Source organism: Tasmannia lanceolata, unplaced genomic scaffold (assembly GCF_043159265.1).
Source record: "Tasmannia lanceolata isolate RefF3 unplaced genomic scaffold, GAP_Taslan_0.1 ptg000015l, whole genome shotgun sequence".
NCBI classification, from domain to species: Eukaryota; Viridiplantae; Streptophyta; class Magnoliopsida; order Canellales; family Winteraceae; genus Tasmannia; species Tasmannia lanceolata.
In genome coordinates this window covers 9,607,287-9,621,612 of record NW_027518692.1, presented here as the reverse complement: position 1 = coordinate 9,621,612, position 14,326 = coordinate 9,607,287, and the positions used below count along the sequence as shown (strand labels likewise).

The 14,326-nt window shown below is 39.3% G+C and overlaps 1 protein-coding gene across 1 annotated transcript in view; it reads right to left on the bottom strand.

Annotated features, from left to right (window-relative positions):
- Positions 1-11,282: 11,282 nt before the first annotated feature.
- LOC143891701 (uncharacterized) overlaps positions 11,283-14,326 on the bottom strand; it is a 95,531-nt gene continuing 92,487 nt past the window's right edge. The window contains exons 2-4 of the mRNA XM_077396241.1: positions 13,783-13,844; positions 13,005-13,529; positions 11,283-12,884 (exon numbers count right to left, since the gene is read on the bottom strand). Of these exons, the coding sequence (XP_077252356.1) occupies positions 11,283-12,884; positions 13,005-13,529; positions 13,783-13,844 (2,189 nt within the window). The remainder of the gene's footprint in view (positions 12,885-13,004; positions 13,530-13,782; positions 13,845-14,326) is intronic.

Here is a 14,326-nt window from a genome sequence, read left to right as displayed (position 1 = left end):
TGCATGATTTTTAAGTATTTAAATGATTTTAATTTAATATTAAATGTGTGTGCTTAAAATCATGAGCTGCATGAGTGTTTCAATTCCGATTCGTCCCGAAATTTAATGCACTGATCTATCTAAATAGAGTAAAGTAACCATCGGATCGGATCGGACATTGGATCAAAGGCTTTCAAAAATTTGAGTGAAGAGTGAAATTTTATTTAAAATAATGGCTGAGAAATTACAAAATTCGAAAAAATAGCCATCTCAGGATGATCTATTTTTTGGAATTTTAAAATTTTCTTTTGTTCATCATATCAGAAGAAGATTAAAGGATGTTTTCCGGAGTCGTAATTTTCTCGAAAATCGTGTTTTAAAAATAAGAAAACTCTTCAAAAACATCTTTTTGACGAAGAAAAAAAATATATATAATCAAATAATTGCAAAATTAATGAAATTTCGTGGGAAAATAATATGGTGCTGATACATTTTACAATGAATTTTTGAGAATTTTTGGATTTTTTTTATATATTATTTAATGCTTTCTTCGAAAATTATCAGATTTTGTGAGAATTGTTACTGATATCAGATCACCATAAAAATTCACAAGATTTTTACCGTGGTCTTATATTTCATATTTATTGCTGCTGTAAAAGTTTCAAGTGATTGAGTTCTTTTTTCATAAGGGATGTAGTGTTAATTTATAATCTGGTCTTAAAATTAAAAAATCTGACATTGGTAGTAAATAGTTTCTCAAATTCATGAAAATCTAACAGCATTCTATTGTTAGTTATATCTTACTACTGTAGAAATTTTGATGAATTTAGATTTCTATTTCTAGTAGTTTCTGTGTTATTTTTGCAATCTGGTCTTATTATTGTTAAATCAAAATTAAATATGAGCTTAATGTAAAAATCTGCAAAACTCTTTTAATAAGCTACATCCCATCATGTCTTGTTTCTGTTGAAGTTTCGATTCATTTCGAATTCCTTTGCAACAATTTCACTTGTAAAATCACTCATATGGTTTAAAATTGATAAAATCCATTGAAAAACTGAAATTAATTAAAAATCATCATAAAGCTTCTAAAGAACCTTAAAATTCTGTCACACATTCACTCCTCAATCCATTGAAACAAAAATTTTAGGATCTTTAGGTTTCCTTGGAAAAATGGCTAGTGCATCCATAATCGTATCCCTATTGCACTCGATCTTTGACAATTTGAATATTTAAGCTATAGCATGTTGTTGGCTCCGAGGTTACTGTCCACGGAAATCCTGAGATATGCCAGGCAATAAGATGTTATAACCTAAGTATTAAATTGCACAAGGAAAGAGTGCACGATTCCCTTCCTTGGATGCCATTCTGGGTCGAAATCGGTGAACTCTAGAGCTATTGGTAATCCTTAAGTGTCCAGAAACAGAAAATCCTTGAAATCTGAAATTAATTAACCTCAAGAACTTGAGTCGATGTGTCTCGTGTCTTTCAGAACCATTGGATTACGGTTTCCGATATAAGAACCATTAGAGCCCAATTTAGGAACACTTACGTCATGTCGTGTCCTAGGTTTTAGGGAGTCCAAGAGTTAGGAGTCCAGCCTCATCACGGACCTTTGCTATGGATAGCAACCATGCCATAGGTCTAGTCACACTAGTAACCCAATCTTTCCCTAGGACAAGCCTAGTAAACTAGGATGTAGGCTAACCTGCATTAGTCTAAGGAACAACTTGCATTTAGATAAGAATCATATAGCATCTTAGATGAAATCCTAGGATAATAAAATCCTTAACTTGAATTAAATAACTTCTCTTAAAACTGTTGAAACAGTCAATCCCGTTTAGGTCGGTGTCTTAGTTGAGTTAGGCATAAGTAGCTTAGCTTAGGTGCACCGAACTACGTCGACTCTGATCCCAGTGAGGCTTGGGTACGTAGGCAGCTTGGATGTCTGATGGCATACCAACCGCGAGTCGGCACTACAACAAATTGTGGTGTTTTGTATATTAATTTTTTTGGAAATGCTTAATCAAATCACGTAGGATTTTTCATGAAATTAGAATCTTAGGAGAACTTGCACCTAGATTGAATTCAAACAAATTAAGGAATCAAGATACACATTTAGGATCCATAATGAAATTAGATCATAGGATGCATGTCACATAGTTCGCACACTAACAAAGAGTTGAACGAGCCATTTAAAATAAATTTAAAAGAGTTAGCTTTTGGAATCGAAGACCGATTATCGGACAGGAATGGTGCATGTGGTGGATAACTCCCCATACCTTCCATTCTCGTAACCAGGTAGCGAGTCTAGATTTCTGGTTAATTATGGGTCCTAGATCCCACATCTAGGTGGCGACTCTGTCACTCTCTTTTGTGTGGAATTCGGATTGCCTTAGTGATCCCAAGTTCACATAAAAGACGAATTAAAATCAATAATAAAAATGTACACGCCAATCGCGTGGGTACGAGAGACCAAGAGAGAGCGTGGCGGCTCGCGCCTCACCCCTCTCGCGGGATCGGGTCCCACAGTAACACAACAAAGATGACACTTAATAAGACTTCTAAGACTGCAGGCAATAAGAAGATGATCTCTCACTAGCTCTCGACAGGGCAACCAATGACATCTCAAAAAGATAACCTCTCTGTAATCCCTTAATTGTGTGATCCACAACAATTAACAAGGACTTTTATTGAAAACAAATATGCATAAAACACGTCTCCTTCCTTTTTTTACTGTTAAACCAAAAGTCCGACTCCCTTTTTTTTTACTGTTAAACCAAAAATCTGGTTAAACACAAAACGAATCATTCAAAGAATAGAATCATACTACAAACGCACACTTGTATCGATGAATATGGGTTTTTGCTGACAATCAGACCAAATATCGCTTAGTCAATTGCCAAAAATGATATCATTAAAAAGGATGAGCAAGTCTTAACGATCAGACCAAATACCACTTGGTCAGTCGTCAAAACTACCTCAAAACAAAAAAACGATAACTACACAGACCATTGTTGAAAATCCGTCTGTTTAGCCATCCAGATAATCCTGACTCCTCTCTTTCAAGGTAGCGGGTCATCTAAGATTGATATGGTCCTGTGAAAAGGGTTCCACATAAATCCACGCAGATATACCTGACTCCCACTCTCAGTAGGTAGCGGTACATTGCGAAGTGACAATTAGACAGGCCAAAATTTGGCATTTCACTGCTAAGTGTCAGGGGCGAAGAAGAAAAGACCAGACTCCAAACACACGGAGCTCAATTTCACCGGTAGTTTCTTACTTCTAAAAACTCTTCATGATTTAAAGAAAAGCCCAGACTCCAAACATACAGAGCTGTTTCACTGGAAATTCCCTTCTTTTTAAAAAAAAAACTTTCAAATGAATGAAAAAATAACCATTCTCGAAACACATGGAGCGAGTGACAATTTTCTTTTAAAACTTTTTCAAATGATGAGAGAAACCTTCTCAAATGGATCTCCAAATCACGGAGCCATTGGCGAAGACATTTTTTTTTAAACCTTTCAAATGGTGAAAGAAAAGACCAATCTCCAAATCACGGAAGCATTGGCGAAAATATTTTTTTTTTAAACCTTTCAAATGGTGAAAGAAAAGACCAAACTCCAAATCATGGAGCCATTGGCGGAAACAATTTTTAAATCTTTCAAATGGTGAAAGAAAAGACCAATCTCCAAATTACGGAGCCATTGGCGAAAACATTTTTACAAAATGATGAAAGAAAAATACCATACTCCAAATCACAGAGCCAATGGCAAACATTTATAAGATGATAAAAGAAAAATGCCAAACTCCAAATCATGGAGCCAATGATGAAAATAAAATTCATTGAAATGATTGAAGAAATGACCAACTTTGATCGATTTCACCAGATGAATAAACCATTTCTGCCTGAGAATGATTGAAAATGCATGATCTTTGCTGAAGACAAAACTCAAGCAAGGATGAAGAAATTTTCGGGTGTTGACCCTTGAAAAGAAATCTGCTGGAATTTGAAAATTGCAGAAGTGAATTCTAGACTCCGCTGGGAGTAAAGATTTTCTGAAAACTTGACTCAGAAAGAAAACAACTTGATTGAAGAGCTTGGACTAAAAAAAGTGTGGTCAAATTTCTCTTATCTCTATTTGATGAGAATAACCATCTCAAATATCATTGTTTGATTAATATCTTTTATGACATAAGTAATAAAAGATGCCCCTAGTACGATTACTTCCATGACAAAATTCATTGGAGAGCAACACAAAAGGGATCAAAAGGATAAGCAGAAAGCTTTCATTAATGAAATCTTAGGATTACAAAGTTTTTCTCAAGAACACATGGGTTTACCAAGCTTTTCTCAAATACAAGAAATTGGTTCTACTCAGAAATTCTCTTCATCTCTGCCAACCTCTGATACCTCAAATGGCTTTAAGAGCTTGTCACATTCTGAACTTTGCTCTGCTTTTCACTGCTCATAGGAGGCACATATTCTATTATTTCTCTCCCCCTTTTACTTGTCACCCCGGCTTTGGGAAGACAGTGACTAAACAAGACTTCAAAACTTGACCCTGACTCGACAAAAGAAAGACTTTGACAAGCGACGAACGAGGATTTGACAAAACACACAACGTGAACATTAAGAGAGACTGAATCTGCTTCTTAGCCTGATAAAATATTTTAAGATGGTAAAAGTCTACCACTCTTAGATTTTTTTCGTTACCGTGTTTAAAGGTGTTTCATTCATTTTTTCGGTATTTTCGTCATGGTTATTATCCCTTTAGATTGCTTAGTTTCAACCTCCTTAACTCAAAGAGTACCAAAGGAAGCCTTGCTGGCGCTTACTCAAACATTAGAGTGATGCCAAAGAAAATGAAAGTCTAACTGGCTCTTTGAAGCTCTGTCCTCTCTGCATGAAGTTACTGCCATGACCAAATCGCCTTTCTAGGTTTTCGATTTGGCGGACCATATGCCTTATATTTTGCCTGGACTCTCTGCCCTTGCAGATTTTCCATCCAGCAGGCTCAGCACCCTGATTTTTGCCTAAGCCACCCTTTCGGGTTTTCAGCTTAGCGGGTGAATGACCTTAACTTTTGCCTAGACTGCCCTTGCGGGTTTTCAGTCTAGCGGGTCTAAGACTCCATCATTTTTCTTTCTTTCTGTTTCTCTACAAACCTGGGCCTAAAATACACCAGAAAGACTTTAAGGTAGGCTTAGGTTCAAGCAGGATAAACCTTGGTTTGGTTGCATGTATTTTAAACCGAATCTGGACCCTCCAGACTGCCTACGTATCCTTGAAGAAATGAGAATCAGGTTTGCGTAGTTCGCCCTTTTGGACTTGCAAAAGATGTGACCGAACCCGAATTGATCAGGCTACCTACGTACCCTTAAAAAGGGATCAGGTCATAACGTAGTTCAAACACTTTTTTTTTACTAAAAAAATAAATGCCCCTATTTTGGGTTTATCAAAGAAAGAGATTATATATTTATTTTTTAGGCCCAAAGGGTTTGCAAATGGTTTAAAATATTTGGAATAATGATTTGAAGCTCAAATCGTCCAAGGATGGCCTTCTGGTGTACTTAAGCGTAATACTTCTTTAATTGATCCAAGTTTGTAGGTTCATTTAATTTTTCTCCACTTTCATCGAGGAGTCTTACGGCTTTTCCAGGCAGGACTTCATCGACAATGTAAGGACAAGACCAGTTTGGCCTGAATTTCCCTCGAGGATCAAATACCGGCGCCCTGTAAGATTTTAAGACGATATCTCCTGGTCTCAAGTCTTGAACCCTGACCTTCTTGTTAAAGGCTCTTTCGATTCTCCTTTGATATCCCTGGATGTGATACAAGGCTCTCAACCTCTTTTCGTCTATCATCTGTAGCTCATGGTATCTGGCTTTTGCCCATTCAGACTCTGGCAAGCCAGCTTCTACCATCACTCTTAAGGATGGGATTCTCAGCTCAACAGGGAGGACTGCTTCCATTCCGTACACTAAAGAATACGGAGTTACACCTGTCGAAGACCTGACCGATGTTCGATAAGCCCACAAAGCATATGGCAACTTATTCGACCAATCTTTATAAGTCTCAGTCATCTTACTGATAATGACTTTGATATTTTTGTTCGCTGCCTCTCCAGCACCATTTGTTTGAGGTCTGTAAGGAGATGACTTGTGATGTCTTATCTTGAATTCTTCACACAGGTGTAACACCCCTTTCTTGAATTGCGACCCATTATCTGAAATCAACTCATGAGGTACTCCGTATCTGCAAATAATGTTGGTGCGGATAAACTTCGCAACTGTGTTCGAAGTGATGGAAGCATACGAAGCGGCTTCAATCCATTTCGTAAAATAGTCAATCGCGACCAGAATGTACTCATGCCCGCTTGAAGACCTCGGATAAACTTTTCCAATGATATCAATCCTGCACACTGAAAATGGCCACGGTGAAGTCAAAGAATGCAACTCTGACGGAGGAACATGAATAAGATTCGCATAAACTTGGCACTTATGGCATTTCTTCACAAAGGCAAAGCAATCTGCTTCCATTGTGGGCCAATAAAATCCAAGCCTTAAAATCTTTCTAGATAACATCTTGCCATTCATATGCGGTCCACAAACTCCCTCATGAGTGTGCTCAATAAGCTCCACAGCTTTGTCCTCATCAACACATAAGAGTTGGATTCCGTCAAAAGATCGCATATACAGCTCTTCACCACAAATGATGAATTTGGTAGCTAGCCTCTGAAGAGTTTTCCTCTCTTTGCTTGAAACTTCAGGAGGGTGACCCTTGCCAGAAATGAAGTTCTTGATATCCGTATACCATGGTTTCCCATCCGGACATCTCGCCAATATTTCTATCGCATTCACATGCGCAGGAGCTCACTGCAATCTGACAGTTAACGGCTGAACCTCCATAGTTGCAGAGATATCTAACATCGAAGCCAAAGTTGCCAAAACATCAGCAAAATGGTTCCTGGTTCTTGACAAGTGAGTGAAAGTGATATTCTTAAATTTTTTAACCAGAGATTCCAAATATGTGTTATAAGGGATCAATTTATCCTCCCGAGTTTTTCATTGCCCATTGATTTGACAAATAATGAGCATTGAGTCCCCAAACACATCTATGTCTTGAACTTGAAGAGCTAAAGCTGCATCGAGTCCTGCTATACAAGCTTCATATTCTGCCATGTTGTTCGTGCACTCAAACTGCAACTTAATGGATATAGGGATATACTCTTTCTTTGGATATATCAACACTGCGCCCACTCCTCGACCTTCGTTATTGACTGCTCCGTCAGAATACATCAACCATTTGGTACTTGGAGTTTCTTCTTCAATATCCATTATTTCTTCATCAGGAAACTCAGTTTTCAGGAAAGCATTCTCCTCTGTAGGAGAATCAGCCAGCTGTTCAGCTATAACCCGTCCTTTAATGGACTTTTGAGTGACATAAATGATGTCAAACTCAGATAACAATAACAACCACCTTGCGGTTCTTCCAGTAAGGGCGGGTTTCTCAAACAAGTACTTCAACGGATCCATCCGAGAAAGTAAAAGGACCTTGTTCGACAACAGATAGTGTCTAAGCCTTTGAGTAGCCCAAACCAATGCTAGACAAGTTTTCTCCAAAACAGAGTACTTTATCTCATATTCCAGCATCTTCTTACTGATATAATAGATAGGCTTTTCCCACTTAGACTCTGGATCTTTCTGAGCAAGCATACAACCCATTGCAGTGTTTGTAATCGACAAATACATCAACAAGGGTTGGCCCTGAATGACGGGAGATAAGACAGGAGGCAAAGATAAACATTGCTTAACTTTTTCAAATGCTTCTTGACATTCATCATTCCACTTCTTCGAGGAATTCTTCTTTAAAAGCTTGAAAATTGGTTCACATGTCATAGTTAAATGAGATATGAACCTTCTCAAGTATTGAACCTTCCCAAGGAAACCTCTGATTTGCCTTTCTGTCTTAGGTGGTTCCATTTCTTGGATTGCCTTGATCTTTTGAGGATCAACCTCAATTCCTCTTTCACTCACCATGAATCCTAAGAGTTTTCCTGATGTAACTCCAAATACACACTAATTTGGATTCAGGCGAAGTTGATATTTTCTAATCCTCTCAAAGAATTTTCTCAAGGCAACTGTATGCTTTGGTCTAGTCTTTGCTTTAACGATCATGTCATCTACATAGACTTCGACTTCTTTGTGAATCATATCATGAAGAAGAGTAGTTGCAGCTCTCTGATAAGTTGCACCAGCATTCTTTAGCCCAAATGGCATTACTCTGTAGCAATATGTACCCCACTGAGTAATTAATGTTGTTTTCATCATGTCCTCAGGCACCATCTTGATCTGGTTATATCCCGAGAACCCATCCATAAAGGATAACAGAGCAGTATTATCTACCAAGAGATCAATGTTTGGCAATGGGAAATCGTCTTTTGGACTTGCTTTGTTCAGGTCCCGAAAATCAACGCACATTCGAACCTTCCCATCCTTTTTGGGCACTGGTACTACATTAGCGAGCCATTCAGGGTATTCGACCACTTGGATGAATTTCACCTCTAGAAGTTTCTTGACTTCTTCATAAACTTTCAACTCCCATTCTGTCTTGAGTTTTCGGAGTTTCTGCTTCTTCAGCTTGATGCCAGGGATTAAAGGTAATCGATGCTGAACAATCTCCTCATTCAATCCCGGCATGTCATAGTAAGACCAAGCGAAAACCTCTTTGAACTCTTTAAGTAAGGCGATTAATTCTTCGCGCTCTTCAGGAGATAAAGTTTTACCAATCTTTATTTCCCGAATCAAAGTTTCATCACCTATATTCACGGTTTCAACTTCCTCTTCCAGTGGTTTTGCTCGGCGACTCCCCTCCTGTTGAATTAGATGTTTGATTTCAGGGGGAGGTTCGTCGGCATCCTCATCAGAGGGGGAGTCTTGATTATTATTATTATTATCAGATTTTAAAGCAGATTCAGTAGAAGAAATAGAAACAGGAAAGTACAATGAAGAGTCCTTTATTTCATTGAAAGTTGAATTAAATACATCAGATGATGAATAGCCCACATCAGGCTTTACAGACTCTGGAATTGTATTTACAAACTTATAAACAGACATGTTGACATCAGTTTCATTATACTCAGAAATATGTACATGAGAAACATCAAGTACATCAGCAGAAATATCTTCAAACTCGACCTCACTAGCAGGAGACACACCACCGACTCCAAGGGTTGACTTGACCTCTACAGTACCTGCATCAAAAGAAGAGTTAGAAATGACAGACTCTGTATCTGACTTGGAAACAGACTCATACTTAGACACAACAGACTCTTTTGGAGAAGTATGACTATACTGAAAGGTAACCTGAGGTAGGACCTGAGAGGTCCAGTTAGTCAAAGGTCCCTCCGCCGGGGTGATAAGATGTGTCGGGTTCAGAATTACTGTGCTCTTGTCAATAACAGCTACAATCTGTGACCCGTCCTTAAAAAGTGAGTTCAGAAATTCTGGCACCATGCAGTCAGCCCAATCTGTCTCTGACTCTATCTCTGCGATCTGTACATGAAATTACAAGGGTGGTCCCTAGTACGACAACTATGAGGAGTGAGAATTAATTAGGTTTCTAACAAGTTTTAATATTTTGAAAACTCAAACCTAAATTGGAAATTAAGAGATCAAAATGAAATTCAAGCACACAAGTTAAATCTAGAGGTGCAATGCAAAGTAAAGAGCTAGAGTTCAAGAGAGAGTGCACCCGAGATTTAAAGTGGTTCGGTCTTCAAAACGCGAGGCCTACTCCACTCCACCAACAAAGACTCGTTGATGGCGTCACTAAGAGATCTTCTTAACTTCGGCGAAGATCGGTGCCGATTACAAATTCCGATCACCTTTAACCTTGGTGGCAATCCTCACTACGGAGAGTGGGCTACGCTTCTCCGAACACTCGCCCGAATACAATTTCTTGAATACGAAAGAAAGAACAAAAATCCCTCACAAGGGTTTACAACTTTGCAGAAGATGTACAAATATAGCCTATAGATCCGAATCCTAATCTTAGATGATGAGATGCATAAACAAGTTTGATTCACTCTAAGGATGTTCAAGTAGGTTTTTAGAGTGTTAGGATTGATAGTTTGGAAGTTTAGAATGCCCATATATATAGGAAAACCAAAATATGACCGTTCAATGGCATTGTGGTAATTCCAGCAAAATTCCCAACGGCTCAAAATATGACCGTTACAGTGTTCTCGGAGTTCCGAGAATATTTCTCGGAGTTCCGAGAAAAAATCTCGGAGTTCCGGGAATACAAACAGAAAATGAAAAAAAGTCTACTGGACCATTTCTCGGAGTTTCGAGAATTCTCGGAGTTCCGAGAAGCCTATGAAGAGCAGATTTTCACTTCATGTTTTTGGGCTTCCAACTTAACACCAAGATGGGATTGCTATGAGGGTTCCAAGGTGTTGAAACTCCACAAATACAATCACTTATATTTTTAGGGTGTGTGTTTATTTACTTAATTATGCCTTTCAAATCTAAAACTAAGATTGGATCTTAATACAATCTAATATAACTTGATCTTCAATGGATTCTTCAAGTCTTCATTTGTCTTGGATTTTGATGTCTTTGGCCTTCATGAAGTGGTCCAATGAGTGCTTCTTGGCCTCAATCCAAGCAATATTATCTTAGCACCAATGTGATCTACAACTTAGACAATCAAACACATTAGTGATCATAAATCACTTGTGTATTGGAATCATCAAAATAAGATGGGAATGCCAAGGTGGAAACCATTGGGCTTACAGTACACTTACTGGCTCATCTTTTGGTAGCTCGAGGTCGAAGAAAATTTCAAACCCTGGCAACCTTTGCCCAGTTGACTCATCAACCCAGGCCTCAGCGAAACTGCAGAATGGAACATCTGCTCTCTCCTTGCGAAAATGACCATTCATTGTCAAATTCAGAGGTCCCATAGGCAAGTCTAAGCCACGGGGACGACATTCGGCCCACTTCAGCATGTAGCGCTTCATCTCTATGATCTCCTTCTTGGTGGGTTTGTATCCTAACCCAAACAGGCCATTGAAGGTCTTGAGCATTGGGAACTCAATCATACCTTGATGATATTTGCCCAACCCGGCACCTAGCATATATCCTTGTTTGCGAATCATCTTGACAACTTTGGAATTGGTGCTACTTAGGAAGAAGATCTCTTCATTCATCGCCTCCTCCATAGTGATAGCAGTCACTTCTAGCGAAAAGCCAGTTAAGCTTATATCATCTGCTTTGCCAACAACCAACTCCTAGGAAATCTGGCCTATTTCCAAATCAGGGTCGCCTTTCACAATGACCACCCTGTTATTTCGAATAAACTTCAACTTCTGATACAGCGTGGATGGTATAACCCCAACCCGGTGCAACCATGGGCGACCAAGCAGCAACAAGAAAGATGCTTTGATATCAAGGACCTGGAATTCTATTTCAAATTCCTCACCGCCTATTTGAATTTCTATCACCAAAGTCCCGATGACATCATGACGGGTTCCATCATAAGCTAGAATGCCTTGCTCAGAGGGGACAAAGTTCTCTGGCCCGAACCCAAGGGTAGTTGCTGTGCTCAATGGGCAAACATTCAGAGCAGACCCATTGTCTACTAATACCTCTGGAACTTTCTTCTTATTGCAAATTAAGGTGATTTTGAGAGGTTTAGTATGGTCTCTACCCTTAGGAGGAAGATCCTCATCTGTGAAGGACAAAACCTTAGATATTCTAGCCGGGGTGACCAAGCTCACCAACTCATCAGGTGTAACATCAACAGATACTTGTGCGGCATTTAACTCCCTGAGTATTACCTTCCTGTGCTTGGAAGAAGACATGAGCATGCCCCATATGGAAATATTCGCTTGGGTCTTCCTCAACTGTTTTAACAAATTATCATCCTCCTCTTCTGCAACGGACTTATTCAGCCTCTGATTTCCTGCAGCCCTTGCTATTTCTGCTGGATTCTCTGCACTCAACTCTGGAGGCTTGAATACACGACCACCCCTTGTGACGTGTTGAAGCTCATCACACTGGTCATCGAGGAACAACAAATCATCATCCTCGATTCTTAAAACATATGGTGTTCTGTTCATCTGCTCTTCCTCAACGTCTTCACAACGAAGTATATAAGATCGAGAAGAAGACTCTGCAAAATCACCACCAGCTAGGGAAAAGACATAAGGCTTTTCTCTCGTCAATTCTTTGATCTCCTCATCATCCAACCTCAGCACATAGGGTTTATCGGATTTTATAGCACAAATGAGAGTTGAAGGGTCAAGAAGAGGTTCATTGACAAAAATAGCATTGGTAACAGGCGGAGGAACAACACGATGATTTGGGAGGGGGTTTTGAGTAGTACTTGGTCGCTCCACTTCCAAATCTTTATTATCTATCATTTTCTGAATAGCATACTTCAGAGCTAGGCATCTTTCTGTCAGATGACCTGAATTCTGATGATATTTGCAGTATTGGTCTAATCTCCAATACTTAGGCAATGGATCTGGTACTGGCCTGATATCAGGAAGCTTTATCTTCTTATCCCTAATCAATTTCTTCAAAATAACAGGGTAGGAATAAGGAAGCGGATCAAATTGCTTAGGTGCCTGCCTCTCTACCGGTCTTGACACCTCAGTTACTGCTCTTGCCATTGGTCTAACATAGTTCACACTATTCACTTCCTTCTGTATAACCATTGGCCTCTTGCCTTCTCTGACATCAGATGACGATGGTCTCGCCCTTAAACCTTTGCCGATGGCATCCTCAGTTTGCGTTCCCGTCTGAATCAAATGATCAAAATTAGGATAATGCTGGGGCGCCATGAAATGGAAATATTGAGTAGACAGACTCTTGACCACCAACTTTATCTGATCATTTTTTGATAACCTCTGATTTAATTGGGCAGATTTACGCCTCCAGCGCCTGATAAATGAGGTAAAGGTCTCTTGAGGACCTTGCTTCAACTGTTTGAGGTCTCTCTTTGTGACCTCTATCCCCTCCTCCATTGAAAATTGCTCAATAAGCTGGTCAGAGATGTCTCCCATGGTCCTGACCTCATCTGGTTTTAGTCTTAAGAACCATTTCTTTGCTATCCCTACCAGAGAAATAGGAAATAGATGGGCCATCTGTTCATGATTCAGGCCATATTGCTGTGAAAGGATGATAAACCACCTTATATGGTTCCGAGGACATCCAGTCCTGTCATACTTATCATATTCTGGGACTTTGAAGTTATGCGGTAAAACCACTGCAGAGGACATCATCAACTTAGAGACGTCAAATATCTTCGGTCCCTGGACTTTCATGTGTTCCATCTCTTGAGCCAGTTTCCCGAACTTCTTAGACATTTCTCTCTCAAATTTTTTATACATTTCCTTCTCCCTATTGATCCTAGGGATACAATACTCTTCGGCATATTGTTCATCATCCATGTCAACTTCTAACGGCGAAATAGTAGGTCTGTTCAACTCTGGAGATGCAACACGAGGAGGTTGATGAAATGTTGGTCCCCTCTGGAAGCAGAAGCCTTATCGCTAATTTGGGTCTTCATGTGAGTCATATCTTCTTTCATGCTCGCCATGTCACAAGTAAGGCCTTTTAGCATCTCCTGGATAGCTATCATAGGATCAGCGGGATCTGCCATTGAGACTGGAGTGGGTTGGATGGGTGAAAGTATTTCTCGAAAATGACACACAGGTAACGGTGGAGAAGTAAATGAAACAGGCGACAAAGATTGTCTACTCAGCCTGGAATCAGAAGACTGACGGGACCAGGTTGGTTTTGAAATTGTAATTTTCCTTGGAGCAATAGTTGCTCAGTCAAGAATCCTGGAAATGGAAGTATAAACACTAGATTAAAACGAATGATAAATGAGATAAAATATTCTGATCAAATAGTGATAAGAGAAACAGAAACCTACTTTGATTTAATGAAATTCAAATTGCGATTACAATTGACGAAAATACTAATCTCTTATTACAACTAGATAAGCGAACTGACAATAATAGGAAATGCAGAAATCAAGATAACAAAAATGATATAGATCCTCAAGGTCCCTCAATCCGAGCTCTCCTGCTTGCGGGCTCTTCCGATATTTCTCCACGTCAAATTTTAGATACCAAGGAAAATCTCCTCCCTATATTTTTGTTTCCCCAAGCAGCCACAATAGATCTAATGAGATCAGGAGTGAGGTCTTTGCAAAGAGGAGGGACTATGGTTCCGGGAGGACATGGAATTCCTGTAATTTGATGGAGAAATCACATGGGTGCATAAAAAGAAGATTTCTCGATACCCATGAGGTAAACAAATG